The sequence below is a fragment of the Protomyctophum bolini genome (genome assembly GCF_963924005.1).
Source record: "Protomyctophum bolini genome assembly, chromosome: 8".
NCBI classification, from domain to species: Eukaryota; Metazoa; Chordata; class Actinopteri; order Myctophiformes; family Myctophidae; genus Protomyctophum; species Protomyctophum bolini.
Window position 1 is genome coordinate 40,002,548 of NC_137869.1, and position 17,158 is coordinate 40,019,705.

General features: G+C 42.2%; 2 protein-coding genes across 6 annotated transcripts in view; both read right to left on the bottom strand.

The window, feature by feature from the left end:
* Window positions 1–5,891, bottom strand: part of homer3b (homer scaffold protein 3b) — a 77,335-nt gene extending 71,444 nt beyond the window's left edge. For 4 of the 5 annotated variants that reach the window (XM_080771354.1, XM_080771353.1, XM_080771352.1 and 1 more), the window contains exons 1-2: window positions 5,382–5,891; window positions 2,578–2,632 (exon numbers count right to left, since the gene is read on the bottom strand). In XM_080771354.1, the coding sequence (XP_080627480.1) occupies window positions 2,578–2,600 (23 nt within the window). In that variant the 5' untranslated portion in view covers window positions 2,601–2,632; window positions 5,382–5,891. The remainder of the gene's footprint in view (window positions 1–2,577; window positions 2,633–5,381) is intronic. The other variant, XM_080771355.1, reaches the window with a different exon arrangement.
* A 4,217-nt stretch (window positions 5,892–10,108) lies between these two features.
* uba52 (ubiquitin A-52 residue ribosomal protein fusion product 1) lies at window positions 10,109–14,053 on the bottom strand. Its single transcript, XM_080769948.1, has 5 exons — window positions 14,018–14,053; window positions 13,202–13,313; window positions 12,030–12,116; window positions 10,714–10,816; window positions 10,109–10,272 (listed from the first exon to the last, which is right to left on the bottom strand). The coding sequence occupies exons 2-5, from the start codon at window positions 13,302–13,304 to the stop codon at window positions 10,179–10,181; spliced, it is 387 nt and encodes a 128-aa protein (XP_080626074.1). The 5' UTR covers window positions 13,305–13,313; window positions 14,018–14,053; the 3' UTR covers window positions 10,109–10,178.
* Window positions 14,054–17,158: the final 3,105 nt, after the last annotated feature.

The following is a 17,158-nucleotide window of genomic DNA, read 5'->3' on the forward strand; positions in this document are numbered from 1 at the left end:
ATATTATTTGACAACTTGGCCAATGTTTGACCGGTTTTCATAGTATAGTTCGTGGGTGACAGAATTTTCACGGTGGTCTTTTTCTTAAATTGTCACTTCACTGTCATCTGGGGACCCCGCCGGCCCGGCCCACCACAGAGTTGAGAAATAGTGTTAGGAGGTGGTTATCATGTCCTCCGTGACTTTTCAGCCTTTTCTTCTCCGCATGGAGCCAAGTTAGCCAACCGCTTCCATCTCCTGAGCCCTGATGATTGATGTGCTCCCACAGTTCTCCACAGGTACACTACACGCTCTACCACTATGAGCCCCTCTCCCACACACACACACACACACACACACACACACACACACACACACACACACTACAGGAGCCAACGTGTGACCTTGTACATCTCGCACAAATCAGCAGTGGCCTATTGTGGTGCTTTTCCATTGCATGCAGGGCTGCAACCAATTACTTCGTTTGATTGTTGAGAGGCATACGCACGCTCGCAAGCACAACTAACTAACAACTAAAGTTACATTGCACGCATAACTTTAACCAAATACGTTTCCATTTCCACAAGAAGTATTTCTGCCTTTCAAATTAATTAAAAAAATAAATCTAAACAATTTGCTATTTAAAGCAAAACCAAATTCTGAATTTATTTCTTCCAGGAGGGCATACTAATTTTTGCAACATTTCCTTTCAAGTTTCAACATTATGATCAGACATATCAATAATTCCCCGATCCATTGGTAATGATACAACAGTTTCTATACCATTCCATCACAATCACATCGTCTCTATCGTCTCAATCGGCTACTATCAAATTAGTAGCAGATCTACAAGCTCGCAGTGTTCAGTATGATCAAGCAGGGCAATCATTTACAAAAAAAAGAAGATGAAAGTAACACCAGAAATGTCTTATTTGTAGAGAGAGAGAGATATTGCAGAATGTGTTGGGTTTCCAGAGGGGGTGAACTCATTGATGCATTGCTGTGTACTGTAAATATTTGTATCGCACATATTTACATTTCAGACCCATGACGGACCCACACAGAGGCTAATGAGAGGGGGACACATAAACAAGGACACCGAAGACAGTAGGCGAGTGCCCTCGCCTATTGCTTCCCCAGCTCGCTTCACCTGGGCTAGTGTGGGGATTGAACCTGTGACCTTTCCATCACAGGACATCCTCTCACCCTGACACATCGGCCAGTTCTATATCCAGAGGAAAAATGTGGTGGGAATTCTCTGCACACCTGGATAAACCCTAAACCAATGGTCTTCAACCACATGCCAAAAAGAGCAGATCCACAAGCTCACAAAAGTTGCTTCGCAACACGTGTCGTGAGCTTGTAGAGCTGCCATTGCCAGCATCACACTGCCTGCCACACCACTAAGAATAAGTCAGGCTTCAAGGGCCCATAGTATTGTGGTTCAGTCGTTCCTTCCACCAATAAATAAGTAAGTAGCCTTGAGAACCAAGGTTTCCTTGAGCCATGTTATAGCCCCATAGGTCAGGAGCTAATATCTCCTGTTTCTGTAGCGTGTACAAGTACACCCCTGGTCTGGACATGACGCCAGAATGTCACACGGCGTACAAGTACACCCCCTGGACATGACGCTACCACGCCACACAGGGTACAAACCCAAGAGGAGAATTAGCAAGAGAGGCCAACTTTGCTTTACTTCCCGTATCTGCGCGAGGTGGGCAGTTAAACAGTATTAGGAGACGGGAAGAATGTTGGAGTCTATTCATTTCCAATGGGAGAGTGAACGTGAACACAGCTTATGAACCATTCCTTAACTCCATGGTCACTGAACTAAATACTGGACCCAATCATCACAAGGCACACAATATTTACAAGAAAATCTACTTTGTTAATGACATTTCTTCATCCCAGCAACAAACTCTTGCTGCAAGATTTGAGATGAGTCCGGAAGCCTCTCTCTGTCCATCTGCAATTTCACGGACAACATAGGGGGCTCTGACCCCATATTTAAGATGAGAATATGTGAATATGTGAATATTATAACGTGAAATTAATGGACATATTTAAAACGATTAGAAACAATCCTTATGTGCCCAAATTAGGGCTGGCATACTTGGTGAGAAGCAAACCGGGTAGAAGCAAACCACGCCTACTATATTTAGGAGACCATTTGTAGGCTTTGTGTACCATTTCGCGTCTAGTGGCTCCAATGAAGTTGGCCCATCTTCATACATAAACCATCTTTGGTACAAGTGTTAAGTTCAATTCTGCTGCTGAGCCAATCAAACAAAGAGCTATGGGAAAATGAATTGGATACTCGTATTATGACCCAGCCGGGGATTGAATCCCGACCTCCCAGTCGGACAGCAACAGTCTAACCACAAGACCACAGAGCTGCGGCATGCTACCACCAGTACTTCTATTGCTACTAAATAAATATTGTGACCACATAAAACCATATAGCCTCTGGTTACAGTGTAGTGTATGTCACACAGATGGAGCTAATGAGGAATGAGATGGCGGAACTGACAAGATGATAAAAAATAAAAAGCACAACACAGATCGGGGTGCCAGCAATCAGCACCCAGCGGTGTGTACCTCTCTCGATGTAGCGGAATCATTTTACACCTCCTAGTCCTAGACGACTCCTTTTCTGCAGCACAAGAAGGAGGAGGAGGAGGAGGAAGGAGAAGAACGTCAAATGAGCGACAACGTTTTTCTTTCAGTTAAACAAAAGGTTAGTTTATTATTCCAGCAAAAAACAATTCATGGTTTCGTTCAGGGCCTTTTATAAAAGAGGACAAGAGACGAAGTAGCTCATCATCATCAGTATCTTCTTCAGTCCATCTGGCATTGTTCTCTCACACAGGCTCCTCTCTCGCAGGAGAACTAAATCTCATCACATTATTAATTCAACGAGGCATAGATCTATCACTGTTAAAGGCTTTATCTTCACCGAGGCCTCACATGCAGCGGCCTGAGCAGTCAGTCAAACACACTCCATAGTTACACACACCTGACCGCACAGAGGAGAGAAAAGAAGGGCTACACCGTTCGGTTCAAGACTTGTTAGAAGAAGCTCTTTGGCTCAGATGGCGGGGGAAAGAAATCCATATATATCAAATAAATCACACCTGTGTCCGTGTGAAGTGACACGTCATCAGATCTCATTCTGGGCCAATCACAATTTGCGTCCTCACTTTTGTCTTCAATGTTTGTTTTGACACAAACCCTCAAACTGTCTATGCGGGAATTCACTTTGTCTTCAATGTTTGCGTTTACGCAAACACTCAAAGCTGGACATAGGAGGGGCTCGTGCCTCTCAACAAACTCCAAGGTACTCTTCTTTATGTTAAAAAAAAGCTATAATGCCAGGCTTAGTTCAAGTTAGAAAACAAATCTGCCTATTGTATACATGTATACTAGTACAGATTATGACATTAACCACATGAACCTCGGAGTCCCTATTCTATGTAACTTTTCCCTGTATTACTATTTAGTACAGAACTAATATTTGTGCCCAATCATCTGCCTCCATACCAGCTGTTATCAGCCACTGGAGTGGTGTGGTGTGGTGGTGTGTTTACCTGCAGAAACACACTGCCCTCTCTCTCTCTCTCGCTATTTTTGGGTGTTTTCACAGTTTGTTTAGGCTGCCCTGAAACACCCCGGTCTACCAAAAACAAACAGTGAAAAGTTAAAACGCCAAAATACAGCGAGCGAGAGGACAGTGTGCTTAATGCTTTATGCAGATAAACACCATGCACCACACTATACTCCAGTGAGTCCAGTGGCTGATAACTGCTGCTGGTATATAGAGGGGGGTGATGGGTAAAGACATGTATTTATTGTTGCGTTATGTAAACACGGAGCAAAGCTACATATGATATTACGCCTTTAAATGTAATTTGTGTATTTTATGTTTAGTATTGTCCTGGAATAGACAAATCAATACATGTGTATGTGCGTGCGTGCGTGCTTGCGTGTGTGTGTGTGTGTGTGCGTGCGTGTGCGTGTGTGTGTGTGCACGCACCGTTATGGGATAAACGGGAATGCGTTCAAGCATTTTAAAAGCAATCACATTTATAAATACACCCACAGCCCTGGATATCAAAGCTAATGCTGCGGTCACTTAACTGCCACCGTGGAAAAGGACATTGTCATCGATGTTAGTTACTAGACCCATGATGAAATGAGGTCAGGTTCTCTCGTGGAAACACATGGAATACGTGGAGATATCCATGGCATTAATGGTCCAACTGACATGGGATAAATTCCACACATGGTTCTGAAACCTTTTTCATGTCAAGGACCCCCAAATTAACATGAATTAATGGCCACAGGCACAGACAAGACCCCCATCTGAAAATATTTTATGGCAGGGACAACCATACAAGATGTTTGTTGTTAAAAAAAATAGCTATTTCAAATAGCCTGTAATAGTGGTTAAACTGACGTGATGCAATATTGACACATTTTTCTGGAGACCCCTTGGAATCCCCCCATGCAGTGACCCCTGGGGGGCCCCCAGACCCCTTGGAATCCATCCATGCAGAGACCCCTGGGGGCCCCGGGCCCGCTTTGAGCATGAGAACCACATAAATGCTGTGTGTGAAAGGGAGATAATCTAATCCTGGGATTTGCGATATTTCCCATTTTTGATTATTTTTTCTCTGAACATTTTCATTATTAAGAACTTGATATGATTTGGGGTGATAATGGTTTTACTCTAACTGTAGACCACGGGGCATAGTCTGTTGTTTTATAGCCTCCATACAAGATGACATATTTTATGTCATTATTATGACAGATGATGATGATCTTCCAAGGCAAGGCCAAAGGCTGTTCTGTTGTGTGACCCCTTGTCTGTCTGTCTGTCTGTCTGTCTGTCTGTGAAACTGATCTAAATAGTTACCGTACTCATTCTTCTTATCTTGTATGTTCTGTAATTACATATGGATATGGGGGCAGACGGGCAGTGGACCCCTGCGGGACCCCGACCGCATATTGAGAACCACCGGGATTAAATCCAAAACGGAACCCACACAGTACAAAATGTAGCTAATTTGGAAAGATGTGCCAAATGGACCCGTAAACCGGGTGCATTTGGTTACATTTTGCGCCCTCTCATAGTTAATCCTGATTCCTGACTGAGGATTATTGTGCAGCAATAGAAAGTGACAAATCAAAAACCCCACTTCTCCATTTTCACTGCTGACATTTCAGGAAACGCAGGGTCCCCCCCTCTAAACGACTTTGTTTGCTTTGTATAAATCAGTTATTTTTCATCCAAGGGACACCGTCGTACGAAGTGGCATACATACACACAGAAGAAGCCCCGCAGGATTCAACCTTGGAGCACAGAACAGAAGAAGCATGAATACTAGTGTTGTTCAACTCACCCCATTACTGTTGTGCAGAGAGAGAAGATATGGAAGATGATCTTTATGGGACGATAAAAAGCAGACTGGAGATCCAACTGGATTCCTCCCCAGATCTCCTTTAGTCTCTGAACGGATCCCTGTCTTCTTTCCTCCACGTTTACATTTCGTTATTTAAGAAAAAGAAAAACTCGAGATAATAAATTAATTCCAGACTAGAGGAGAAGTACACTTGTGTTAGTGTTGTTTTAGTAATGTTAGCGTAACGTTACAGCAGCGCGTCCGCTCCTTTGTTTTAGCAGACACAAGCAGCCGAAGCGCAGGACAAAACAGCGTCTAGTTTGTGTGCAACGTGACTCCTGTTAGCGCTGTAGTTAAATGTGAGTTGAGGAAGTATCGACGGAAAGTGTGTCCCCGCTAACAACACACTGCCTGAAGCACTGAGCTGTGTGTCGACTCGAGTTGCACAAAATGAAATCGCCTTCAGCACTTCTGTAGTTGTGTTGTGCAGTGGTTGAGGTTCCTCCTCCTCCTCCCAGACAGATCACTGCTGGAGCCGCGGACTGCTGTCTGGTCCCATTCATGGATGTACGTGTATGTGGTGTGTGGATGATGATGTGCACATCACCGCCACCGTGTGGCGGATCCTGGTTGGTGAACTCAAAATGTGACTTTCCCTTTCCACTTTATGCCTTGTCTAAAATGCAATAGTAGTTCCCAACCTTTTGAGACAGGCTGTGACCCCCCACCCCAAAATAATAATAATAATAATAATAATAATAATAATAATAATTGAATGATTGAATACTTTATTTGTCAGAAATATAAACAGCACGAGGTACAGTCAGACATTAAGACTAAAAGGCTAACACAAAAAGGTTTGTTTCCATTGTGGTCCTGGACCTATATGCATTCAATTCATCAATGTAGCATACAAAAATATATACAATAATATATGCACAACAAATATAAAACACTATATGTAAATAAAAAAATAAAAGAAAGGGGTCAACCTGATAGATGGGTTTTTCAGCCAGTTTAGAAAGAAACCAGCGATTTACATAATTTAATGATGGTCTCAGGGCATTACACATTTTGGTGGCAGAGTAGTATGAGAATTTTCCCATGTTTGTTCTATGTTTGGGTCATGGTACCGTACCAGATCGTTGTCACTCTTTCTAGTATTTTGTGGCTGTGGGTGTCACTCACTACACAGATGTACCTTCCAATGCCTTCCAATACTGCAGTCATTTGACGTAGGCCTACCTACTGTCTGCAGTATGTCTTAAACAAATTAGTTTGGAGATATAAGATGGACTCATTAAAGCGTTCAGTTTAGTGGAAAATGGAACATGAATGCACAAGGCAGCACATTTCTTCCCGTGTTCCCTGTAGCTTACTGTACATACATGAACTAATCATGTTGCTCAGTGGCCTGTTTCAGACCACTGCTCTGACTCGGTGGGGAATACATAATGTGTATGTATGTGTATATATCATGTGCGAGTGTGTGTGTGTGTGTGTGTGTGTGTGTGTGTGTGTGTGTGTGTGTGTGTGTGTGTGTGTGTGTGTGTGTGTGTGTGTGTGTGTGTGTGTGTGTGTGTGTGTGTGTGTGCGTGCGTGCGTGCGTGCGTGCGTGCGTGCGTGCGTGCGTGCGTGCGTGCGTGCGTGCGTGCGTGCGTGCGTGTGCTTATACCTCCCTGAGGTATAATATGTGCATATAGTCTCTGTCGGGTGGAAACCTCGAATGTCCATAAATCTGCTTTTCAGGATTCAAATACAAAAACAGCAACAGCAGACCTGCACAACTTCTGCTTTTGATGCGTTTGTGTGGCGCTGTAGTAGGGTCACTAGGGTGTCAATTTTAATTCATGCAAAAAAAAAACCCATCAAAAATGGAGATAAGAGGTTTCTGCCCGTCAGCGATGATAATGTATAGGTGTCCCATGATGCAAGCAGCTCTCATGTTCATTTACCAGGACGACGTTTCATCTCGTGGTCGTCGGTGATGCAGGCTGGAGTCAGACCATCTGCTCTACAGGGCCTGACCGGGAGGACATTCATCAAGTTTGGCAGCCCAGAGTGCACACCTGCATCATGCAGTTCTCTCTCTGGAGCTGATTGGAGTGATTTCTTTCTTTCTTTCTTTCTTTCTTTCTTTCGTGTTTTATCTATGTATCTTTGTGCAGGTGGTGGCATGGCGCATGGGGGAGAGCTATTGTTTGTTTGCATTGTTTTATTTATTGTGCCATAAGGACTCCACGTGAACACGAGATGATTCATTTCAAGCGATTCATCCATTCAGTAAAAATGTCAACAATAAAGCACATACTGTAGTAACGGCCAGCAGTTTATCTGCTGGCACTCAGCAGTCTTAGTGCCTGCCTCCTCCAATGCCAGCGGTACTATTATGTTCACTGAGGAATTCAGCGTTTGCCTTGGTGGACCACACTAGAATGTCAGGGGGGTGAATCAGAGCTGCCTGCTCAGATCAACTCTCATCTTTCATTCCTAGTAGGAGGAAAGAGAGCCTGGGCATTTTTGCTTGGCCTGATGCTTCATTCTCAGCCTTCCCTGACAACCAGAATGTGATGTTCCCCTTGGGGTGGTAGAACTTATACCATTCTATAATGTCTACACCCCTCCAGCACCTCTGCCACCTTTCTCAGGACCTGGTCATGGCGCCACCTGTCTTTTCCCGTAGTGCATTACGATGTGCAATACGTTCATCCACTCACTCACTCACTCACTCACTCATGCACCACATGGCAGAGACAGCCAAGCAAGGCTCAAACCTGCTCATCAGAAGCAATTAGGGTTTCAGTGTCTTGCTCAGGGACACTTCGAACACAAAGCCAGGAAGAGCCGTGGCTCCAACTGGGAACCTTCTTCAGACTCCAAACCAAAGCAGCTTCTCTACCTCCTCCCGAGCCACTGCCACCCCCAAATTATGTTAGTTTCTATATAAAACAAGCCGAATTGCATTGAAAGTGTTGCAGACCGAATACATTACCATTCCTCGTTCCAAGCCATTGGTGAAGGTTCAGAGGAAAGGAGAGTGTGTAACAAGTTGACTTGATGAGAAACCTGTGCCTTAAATTGTCTGTCCAACTGATTTTCTGACAACTCCTCAAAGTTCCCAGGTTGTCCAGCTTCCTTAATTGTCGGCCAGCCCATGTCACAACACAACCTTGATCTTGTAGCGCTCTTCCTCCATCCTCGTAACCTCTGACACCTCCATCTCCTTCCTCTCTTTCCGGTTGGCCTTGGATCAGAAACATTGTGCTTCTCCCCACCCTAGTCCTGTCCTTCCTGCCTGGGCTATAAAGTAAAAAAAAAGAAGTAGTTTTACATTTCAGAGTTTCTTGCTCTGCTATCGAAGTATTAAACAGTCCTTTGTAATTAGCATTATTAATTACCTTCATTATATTTATTCAACACAACTTAAACATAGGTGAGGAATAAACACAATGATTTATTATTCATTAAGAGAGAATATTTACATTAACCAGGCAAGATCAGCTTCCCTAATTTTCATATTCAGTTCTCCAGTCCAATCTTTGGTAAAACTAGGGGCGAGTTACCAGGAAGTACAGAATTATAGAATCTTGATATTAACTTGTTAGTTACTGTTTTATTGCTTTTAATTCTTATCTTGTATTCGTTGTTTTTCTCCTAATAAAGGAGGGACATTGTATGCCATTGTCAATGAATGGCCAGCTGAGAGTGTTTGTGTAAACACAAACATTGAAGACGATGGTGAGGACGCAAATTGTGATTAGCGGGAATGAGATGATGTATGATAAGAGCGCCCCTCAATTCACACCGGTGTGATTTGAGGGGCGCTAGCCCATCCTATACAAAAGGTTCAATGTTTATTTAATACACGCCATCGACAATGAACTGAAGGGAAAGCATACGCCATATTGTTAATGTTTTATATCACCTAATCAACATGAGTTAGACTTTAGCGCCCCTCACTTCACACGGGTGTGATTTTTAACATTTCTCAGCTTCAACTATTTATTTTAAACATACCGTCATACCAGTGGTACATAAGAAATGCATTCATAATTTCATCCGAGATGAAATCCGGTCATCATAGAACATAATCGTCTACGATCACAAGGGGGCGCTCTGTACCAAGACTGTCTGACAAGGAGTATAATAAACTGGGGAAAAATGAATGTGTTCTGGTCCTACTGACTGGGCTGAGCAGGACATCCATTCATGGGGAAGTCAGAAGCAGCAGCCATGATGTCACATTCCCCAGCTGTATGGATGCATGTGACCTCCACTCTCTGGAGGTGATGGAAGGAAAACCTGACAACCCATCAGGCACACTCAACTGATACAGGTCAACTATAGGCTGCCATCAAACATGAATATCCCAACAAAGATTCGGTTATTCACCCAATTGCCTGTGACAATCTGTTCATTATATGTTCTCTTCACATATGAATATGTTGCCTCATTTTGTAACATCATTAATCAAATGTTTTTGTTCATTGAGGTTTGGGCCTTATAGATGGAAATTTTAGACTAGTCGTGTAGTCTGTCCCAAAATAAAATAGTTTCAAAAGAATGCTGTCATTTTTAGCTTGCCGGCCTTGGACTTTTGCTGAGTGGCCCCTGAGCCATCTTAAGTTGAGTATCCCTAAAAAACATTTTTGCTTCAATAAAAAAAATATAGGGTATATTTAAACCACCTTTACCTACATGATCAAAATATTTCACACAACAATTGAACCATTTCACCATTTATTGAACAAAGATGAATATGAACAAAGACAACGTGCAAACAACCATGCGAGTTGTCTACTTCAGCTTCTTCTTGGGGCGCAGGTTGTTGGTGTGTCCACACTTCTTCTTGCGACAGTTGACCGCACGGGGGTGGAGACGGGCATAGCACCTGGAACACAAGAGGCCATGGGTCATGGTTGGGGATGGGTTCTTCTGAATGGACCTGACGGTCCTTGAGACTAAACATGGTTTCACGTCGCTTTTCATCTGATCAAACAAAACATTAAATAATCCAATCGCAATCATTTAAGATCATTGAAATTATTTATCATCGAATGAGAAACGTATAGCTTTACCAGTATTTTTTCATAGGGGGAAATCATGTAACAGTCCAATTAGTGTTCCAGGCCTTTCGGCACAGAGTTGCCCATTCATTTAGGCAGCCCTGTTTCCTAGAGCTGGGTCTATCTGAGCCTCCACTGGATTATACTCAGTCACTCTGACAGACAGGCATAGTGGCGGGAGGCTACACTCGTCATTTACTCCTAAAGTTGTATTACGGTAAGTGCTATATTAAACTATAGTACAATGATTTCTTTGTTGTACTTACTTGCGGCAGATCATCTTGTCACAGTTGTACTTCTGGGCCAGCATCCTCAGAGATGGCTCAATGATGCCACCACGCAGACGCAGCACCAGGTGCAACGTGGACTCTGGTGGAGGAGAGCACACGGTTTAACGTTAAACATGCTTTAATGAAACAGTTTAAGATTAAAGGGGTGTAAGTGATCAGTTCGATAGGAAACAAGTTTGTTCAAAAGTTAAAGCTCTAAAGCTAAAAAAAACAATACATAATCCCTGTACGAGTTATCACTACCGATTGGTTTAAATTGCTATCCTCACCTAAATACAATTTGTTTACTCAAGATGCTAGCAACAGGGGCAATCCCTGAACAAATTATATAGCAATGATTACTATTTAACACTAATTAAAACAGAAATATCACCTACAATGCTTACTAACATTTATAATCCATGACAAAACTGTGTTGCTTGCCAAAAGTAGTTTTTTCAAGGCTACAGTGTGTTGCATTTAAGATCAGTTCTTGATGGCAAGTGACACCATAGCACTAGAGTATAAATGATGCTTTGGACAGCATAACTTTATTTAAACAGTCCCGATTAAAAACTTGGGTTAGAATGGTGAACGTGGCTGATCTACAACATCGAGCAATAAGCTTGTAGACATTTTCGCTGCACAACATTTTTATAACAAAGTTGACTGGTGTGCCCCCAGTGCTCTACTCCTTTTACCCCTCTACACAAAATAAAAATTCACAACTAAAAAGCAATTCAACAGTGCAGTCTCTGCAGTCCTATGAATTTAGATGTTCTCAGACATTAGTAGGCAGTACAGACATAATATGGCTACACAAGAATACATGCTGAATCAATGGCTCACCAAATTCTTCAGCCTCAAAAGTTGCAGATGAGAAGATTCTATAAATATTCTTTTCAAGGACTTCCCCTTAATACTTTTATTGAATTGTGATACTGCATAAGTATCACATAAGTGTTAACATATTAGTGTTCCAGGCCTTTCGGCACAGAGTTGCCCATTCATGTAGGCAGCCCTGCTTCCTAGAGCTGGGTCTATCTGAGCCTCCACTGGATTATACTCAGTCACTCTGACAGACAGGCATAGTGGCGGGAGGCTACACATTTTCTTACGCTTTTATTATTAAGTGATATATAAAACTGTAGTATGATGATTTGTTCTACTTCTGTTCACCTCTCAACTAGGGATACAAGCTAGCATTGCTATGGTTCATGGAGTTAACCTTGAACCAGAACCTAGACTGGGTTATTTACTTATCTGTGCATTTTCAAAATGGGCATTAGCATTACAGTGGCAGTAAATCTCACCTTTCTGAATGTTGTAGTCTGAAAGGGTGCGTCCATCTTCCAGCTGTTTGCCGGCAAAGATCAGACGCTGCTGATCAGGAGGAATACCTGAAAAACAAAACAAAAGCAACCTTTAACAGCCATCATGAACCAGTATGAGCCATCTCCAGTTCAGTGGGTGTTGCCACTCAAAATGGTGATGATTGGTTGACGTAGTTGTGCGATGCATTCTTAATTTCACTTCCATCTGAAAAGAGTGGACCTTTTCTTGGACCATAGATCAACTCGATTACCTGCGGTTGTCTCAGGGTGAACAAATGTTCCAGGCCTTTCGGCACAGAGTTGCCCATTCATGTAGGCAGCCCTGCTTCCTAGAGCTGGGTCTATCTGAGCCTCCACTGGATTATACTCAGTCACTCTGACAGACTGGCATAGTGGCGGGAGGCTACACTTGCAGTATGGCAAATAAATGCATTTAATACCACCAGATACAGGATTGGTGTGCACTAGGGACATCTGGACATCTGTGTAAAATTGGCCATTTTGTCCAAAATGTTTTTTTTAAAAGTAACATTTGAAAAATGGTCCGTTTAGTATATGATGTGAACATGCACAGGTACATTATCAGACCTAATTTTATACTTCAGCTTCTTGTTTATTCCCCAAAATGACTGTTTTATATGCTTAAGTTATTTGTCAAATGTTTAAGCATGTTCTAATCATCTATACTTTACTTGTATGAAATATTAGGAAAAGATTAACATTTCTGGGGGGGGGGGGGGGATACCAATTTAACACTGAGGTGCCCACTCTTCCTTAGTGCCCACCCATCCTGTCCATCCTAACAACCCACTATAATGCCCTACAAATTGAAGGGCACAAAGCCAAGTGCAGTATCTACGTTTGACAGACTTGTATATCCCAAAAGTAAAATGAGCCTTCGTGATTTGGGAGGATAAACAATTACCTTTAAAGAATATACAATTAGTGTAAATATGTAATAACACTTATTTGTCAATATCTCATCTGGCTGACTAGTTTAAAGAAACTTTTAAACCCATAATCTGTCAAAGTGCAGTAGTTACTACACGTTGGCTTTGTGTTTATCCCTAATGGGTCACCTCTTTTCTTCCTTTACACCAAATCCTTTCATCCGAAAATCGAACCCTTAAGTTAATTTAATTGTATTATACCTTCTTTATCCTGGATCTTGGCTTTGACATTTTCAATAGTGTCACTGGGTTCCACCTCGAGGGTGATGGTCTTCCCCGTCAGGGTCTTCACGAAGATCTGCATCTTGACAGGCTTTGGGAGAAACAAACAGCCATCAAGAGAAAATAGATACAAGCTCACACCGCGTCGCTTGTTTATCTGCCATTTTCGGAGTCATAAGTGTTATTAGTGTTCCAGGCCTTTCGGCACAGAGTTGCCCATTCATGTAGGCAGCTCTGCTTCCTAGAGCTGGGTCTATCTGAGCCTCCACTGGATTGGATTATACTCAGTCACTCTGACAGACAGGCATAGTGGCGGGAGGCTACACATGTCATTTTCTCTTACGCTATATAAAACTGTAGTATGATGTTTTGTTCTTATGTTCACCTCTCAACTAGGGATGCTAGCTAGCATTGCTATGGCTCATGGAGTTAACCTCGAAGTAATAAATCAGTCCGTATAATACAAAATAAGCTAAGAGGTGATGGCTATGTTTAGTTAATCAAATAACGGGTGGATTATCTAATATAGAACTGTAATTAATGTCCGGACGTCAGCGTGCACTGTACGCAGTATCTGGCAGTTAGCATTAGCATTAGCTCGAGGCCTCGCCACATGTACGGGTAGATTTTAACGTTTACTTTAAAGTGTCATTTTCGGCGTGACGGCAACCCGCCGACGGTTCGATAAGTCATATAAACTCTAAAGAAGAGCGAACGGTGTGTTTATAACAGTTTGTGTACGTTCATTAATAAGTAAAAACGTATAAAATGTGAGCGCACGAGACGTGAACCCACCCGGCCGACAGCTGAGCCTCCACGAAAAGAGAGAGCATGCGCGGCACGAGCGGAACTTGTACCGGCTCATTTCCTGCTGTTACTCAACGTCTGGTCCGGGGCCCTCAAATGGCCTCAAATGGACTCTTTTACGACTACGAGTCTGACTCTGAGATGATTTTACAGTGTGGGGGTCCCGGAGCAAAATTAATTAATACATAGATAAATAAAATGGGTTGGTTCTCAAGGTGTGGTCTTGTTCGGACCAATGCTGACCTATATATAGCATCATGGGAAATACAAATAAAATAAAATAACAAAATATTTTCCGCAGCCAAATACATGTTAATTTGGGGATCCTTGTCCCTTGACATGAAACAGGTTGAGTCTGAGAACCACTGGACTGCATATCAAACTGGGGGTCCTCGAAATGTAAACGGTTGACAATCAATTTGACACTGCATGAGGAATCCATTTGGTTCCAAATTTAACTAAATTAAATAAATTGGGACATAGAACACCACGACCCCCCCATCTACAAGCTCACAAAGCATCGCTCTGTGACCTGGCTTGTAGGTCGCTACCCAATGGCGAAATATGGGTTCACCGTGCTCTTGGGGCCTACTAGGACTAGGCCAAGAGCACTGTGGACCAATACAACACTGCATGTTTTTGAGTGGTGCAACCACTCCAAGGAACAGCAATGTCTGTGTTCACCTATGTACCTATGTGTCCGCCTTTGTGTTGGTTAATGAGCACCAGTATGACTATAGAGAGAGTGCTGCACTGTTGCCTGCTAATGAGAGAGAGAGAGAGGAAAGGGGGGGGGGGGGGGGATTTTTCTAATATGACACACACACTAGGTCTCAGAGGCACTTGGCTTGCCCGGCGGGCAAGTACAGGTCATGTTCTACTATGCCCAAAGGTCATGCCCACTTGCCCGAAAAGTAAATCCTCCATTATAAAATGACAATTACCGTTCAATTTAACACTTACCGTTCGTTCTCTTTCTTTTAAAGGAAAAGGTACTCAAACTAGAGCTGGTTGTCTGGGTTAGGAGGACCCGCCGCAGTGGTGTCCTTATCAGACACGATATCAGGGTTATAAGGCCAGATATCGGGGCGATGGAGTCTCTCGCAAGGAGCGTATCAAATTAAGCTTTCCTGTACCCTAAGGGCAAAAACCACTCTTATATAGGGTAGGCTGTCGAATACCCGCCACGATGACGATGCGAATCGTCCATATCCATATATGGAGTTTGTACATTGACCTGATGTCACCACTAGATATCTCCGTTTGTTACAGGCTGTGTGATAATAAATGTCATACCTCCTCAACTTGTATGCCGAATACCTAAATAGAATATGACTATGGGTTCACACTTGTTGCTTGGCAGCCAGCATCAAGGGTTGGGTTGTGGTAAATCCCTGGTGACATACTACCTGCCTCTGGTGTCATGTCCAGGGCCAGGGGTGTACTTGAATAGTTGTACATCATGTCCAGGGGTGTAGTTGAATAGTTGTACATCATGTCCAGGGGTGTACTTGTAGGCCTACATCAAGCTGCCTCATGCTACAGAAACAGGAGATAGGCTCCAGCAAAGGCTTACTTACTACATGTGCACACATATTCAAAGTGGGATTATGTTGAACACAATGACCATTGGCTGGGAAAATACAGATCAATTTAACATCTTTATTAGAAATGTTTTATATAAAGAAATTTTAAAAAAATTGACCCAGAGACCGTCTTTTAAAGCTCTACATGGTCTAGCTCCCATTTATATAACAGATTTGCTGCAACCCCATAACCCTGTGCGCTGCTTTAGATCATCGGATAGGGTTCACCTAGTTCCTCCTGCAACGCGTCTGGTCACTCGGGGTGACTGGGCCTTTGCGGCTCGGGCACCTTTGCTCTGGAACTCCCTGCCCTTATCAGTGCCTTCTTTTAAAACGCTTTTAAAAACACATCTGTATGCCAAGTGTTTTTCCTAATATTGTTTTTAATTGTTTTATTGACCTGTTATTTTCTTCATGTTTTATTGTCTCTGATGTTTTGATGTTTTTTATGATTACTGTTTTATAACCTCTCTGTAAAGCACTTTGTAACTATATGTTTGGAATGGTGCCATACAAATAAAATTCATTCATTCATTCATTTTGATGCAGCAAAGGTATTTACAGCTTTTGTTTAAGAGTATGTATCCAATGGGCCTCTCTCCATAGCACTTTCAAGATAATGTCTCCACCTCGTGAAGAGGTAGAGATCTTTATTCTTTTCTATACCCCAGAAGCGTAATGATGCTGGGGAGCCATGGTTGGCTTGTATGTAGTGCCTAGCCGTGGCATATTCTAGGTTGCTAGTGCGTATTGCAGAGCTCCCCTCCTTGACTATTTTACAGGTATAAGTAACTTAATTAGCTCGCTTTTAATGCTGTCTTCAATGTCTTGTACAGCCATATGGATTGTAACTAGTCTGAGAGTATTGTGAACAATGGGTCAAACACTGCAAAAAGTTACAAATAAAAGTCAGGTATACAAAATGTACTTGAGTAAAAGTAGCCTACAAAAGTGTATTAGTATAAACACGTATAGCCTACTTAGAGGCATACCAAAAGCAGAAGGTTTTTAAATGTAAAAAAAATGTTTTAAATTGCTCAAAATGTAGGGTTGAAATGGTTAATACATATGTTTTTGTAACAATAAACAAAATCTACAAAGTTCTAGTAACGAAAGTTTGCATATAGGTTATAGTGGAGTAAAAAGTAGGCTACAATATTTGAGATATAAAAGTGGAGTAGAAGTAAAAGTATAACCTATAATGAAAACTGGAACCAGTTCCAGTAAAGTATAAAGAATTAAAATACATTTTTATTTAGTTACATTACACCACTGGTAACTGCAGAACAGAGGGATCCATGAATGCTATGAATAATAAGGGTGCTATGAATAATTTATTTCTGTGGGGGGTGGTCAGGCTTTTATACCTTGCAATAAACATTATAGGCCATCCAATGATTGTACTGCATATTGCTTACAATAATTTATTTTAAGTTTGTAAATGTTTTTGTTTTCTATTGTGGTTGATCTATGATCTATGTTTTTTCCCGGTCATGAGACACATTGTTGACATATCATCTCTGTGTCATCATGGTTGCCATGA

Excerpts from the sequence above, each read along its gene's own strand:
- uba52 (XM_080769948.1), bottom strand. The coding sequence starts at position 13,304 with ATGCAGATCTTCGTGAAGACCCTGACGGGGAAGACCATCACCCTCGAG. Across the intron at positions 12,117-13,201 it reads CAAGATCCAGGATAAAGAAG|GTATTCCTCCTGATCAGCAG; the intron begins GTATAATACAAT and ends TTTGTTTTTCAG. Across the intron at positions 10,817-12,029 it reads AGACTACAACATTCAGAAAG|AGTCCACGTTGCACCTGGTG; the intron begins GTGAGATTTACT and ends CTCCTCCACCAG.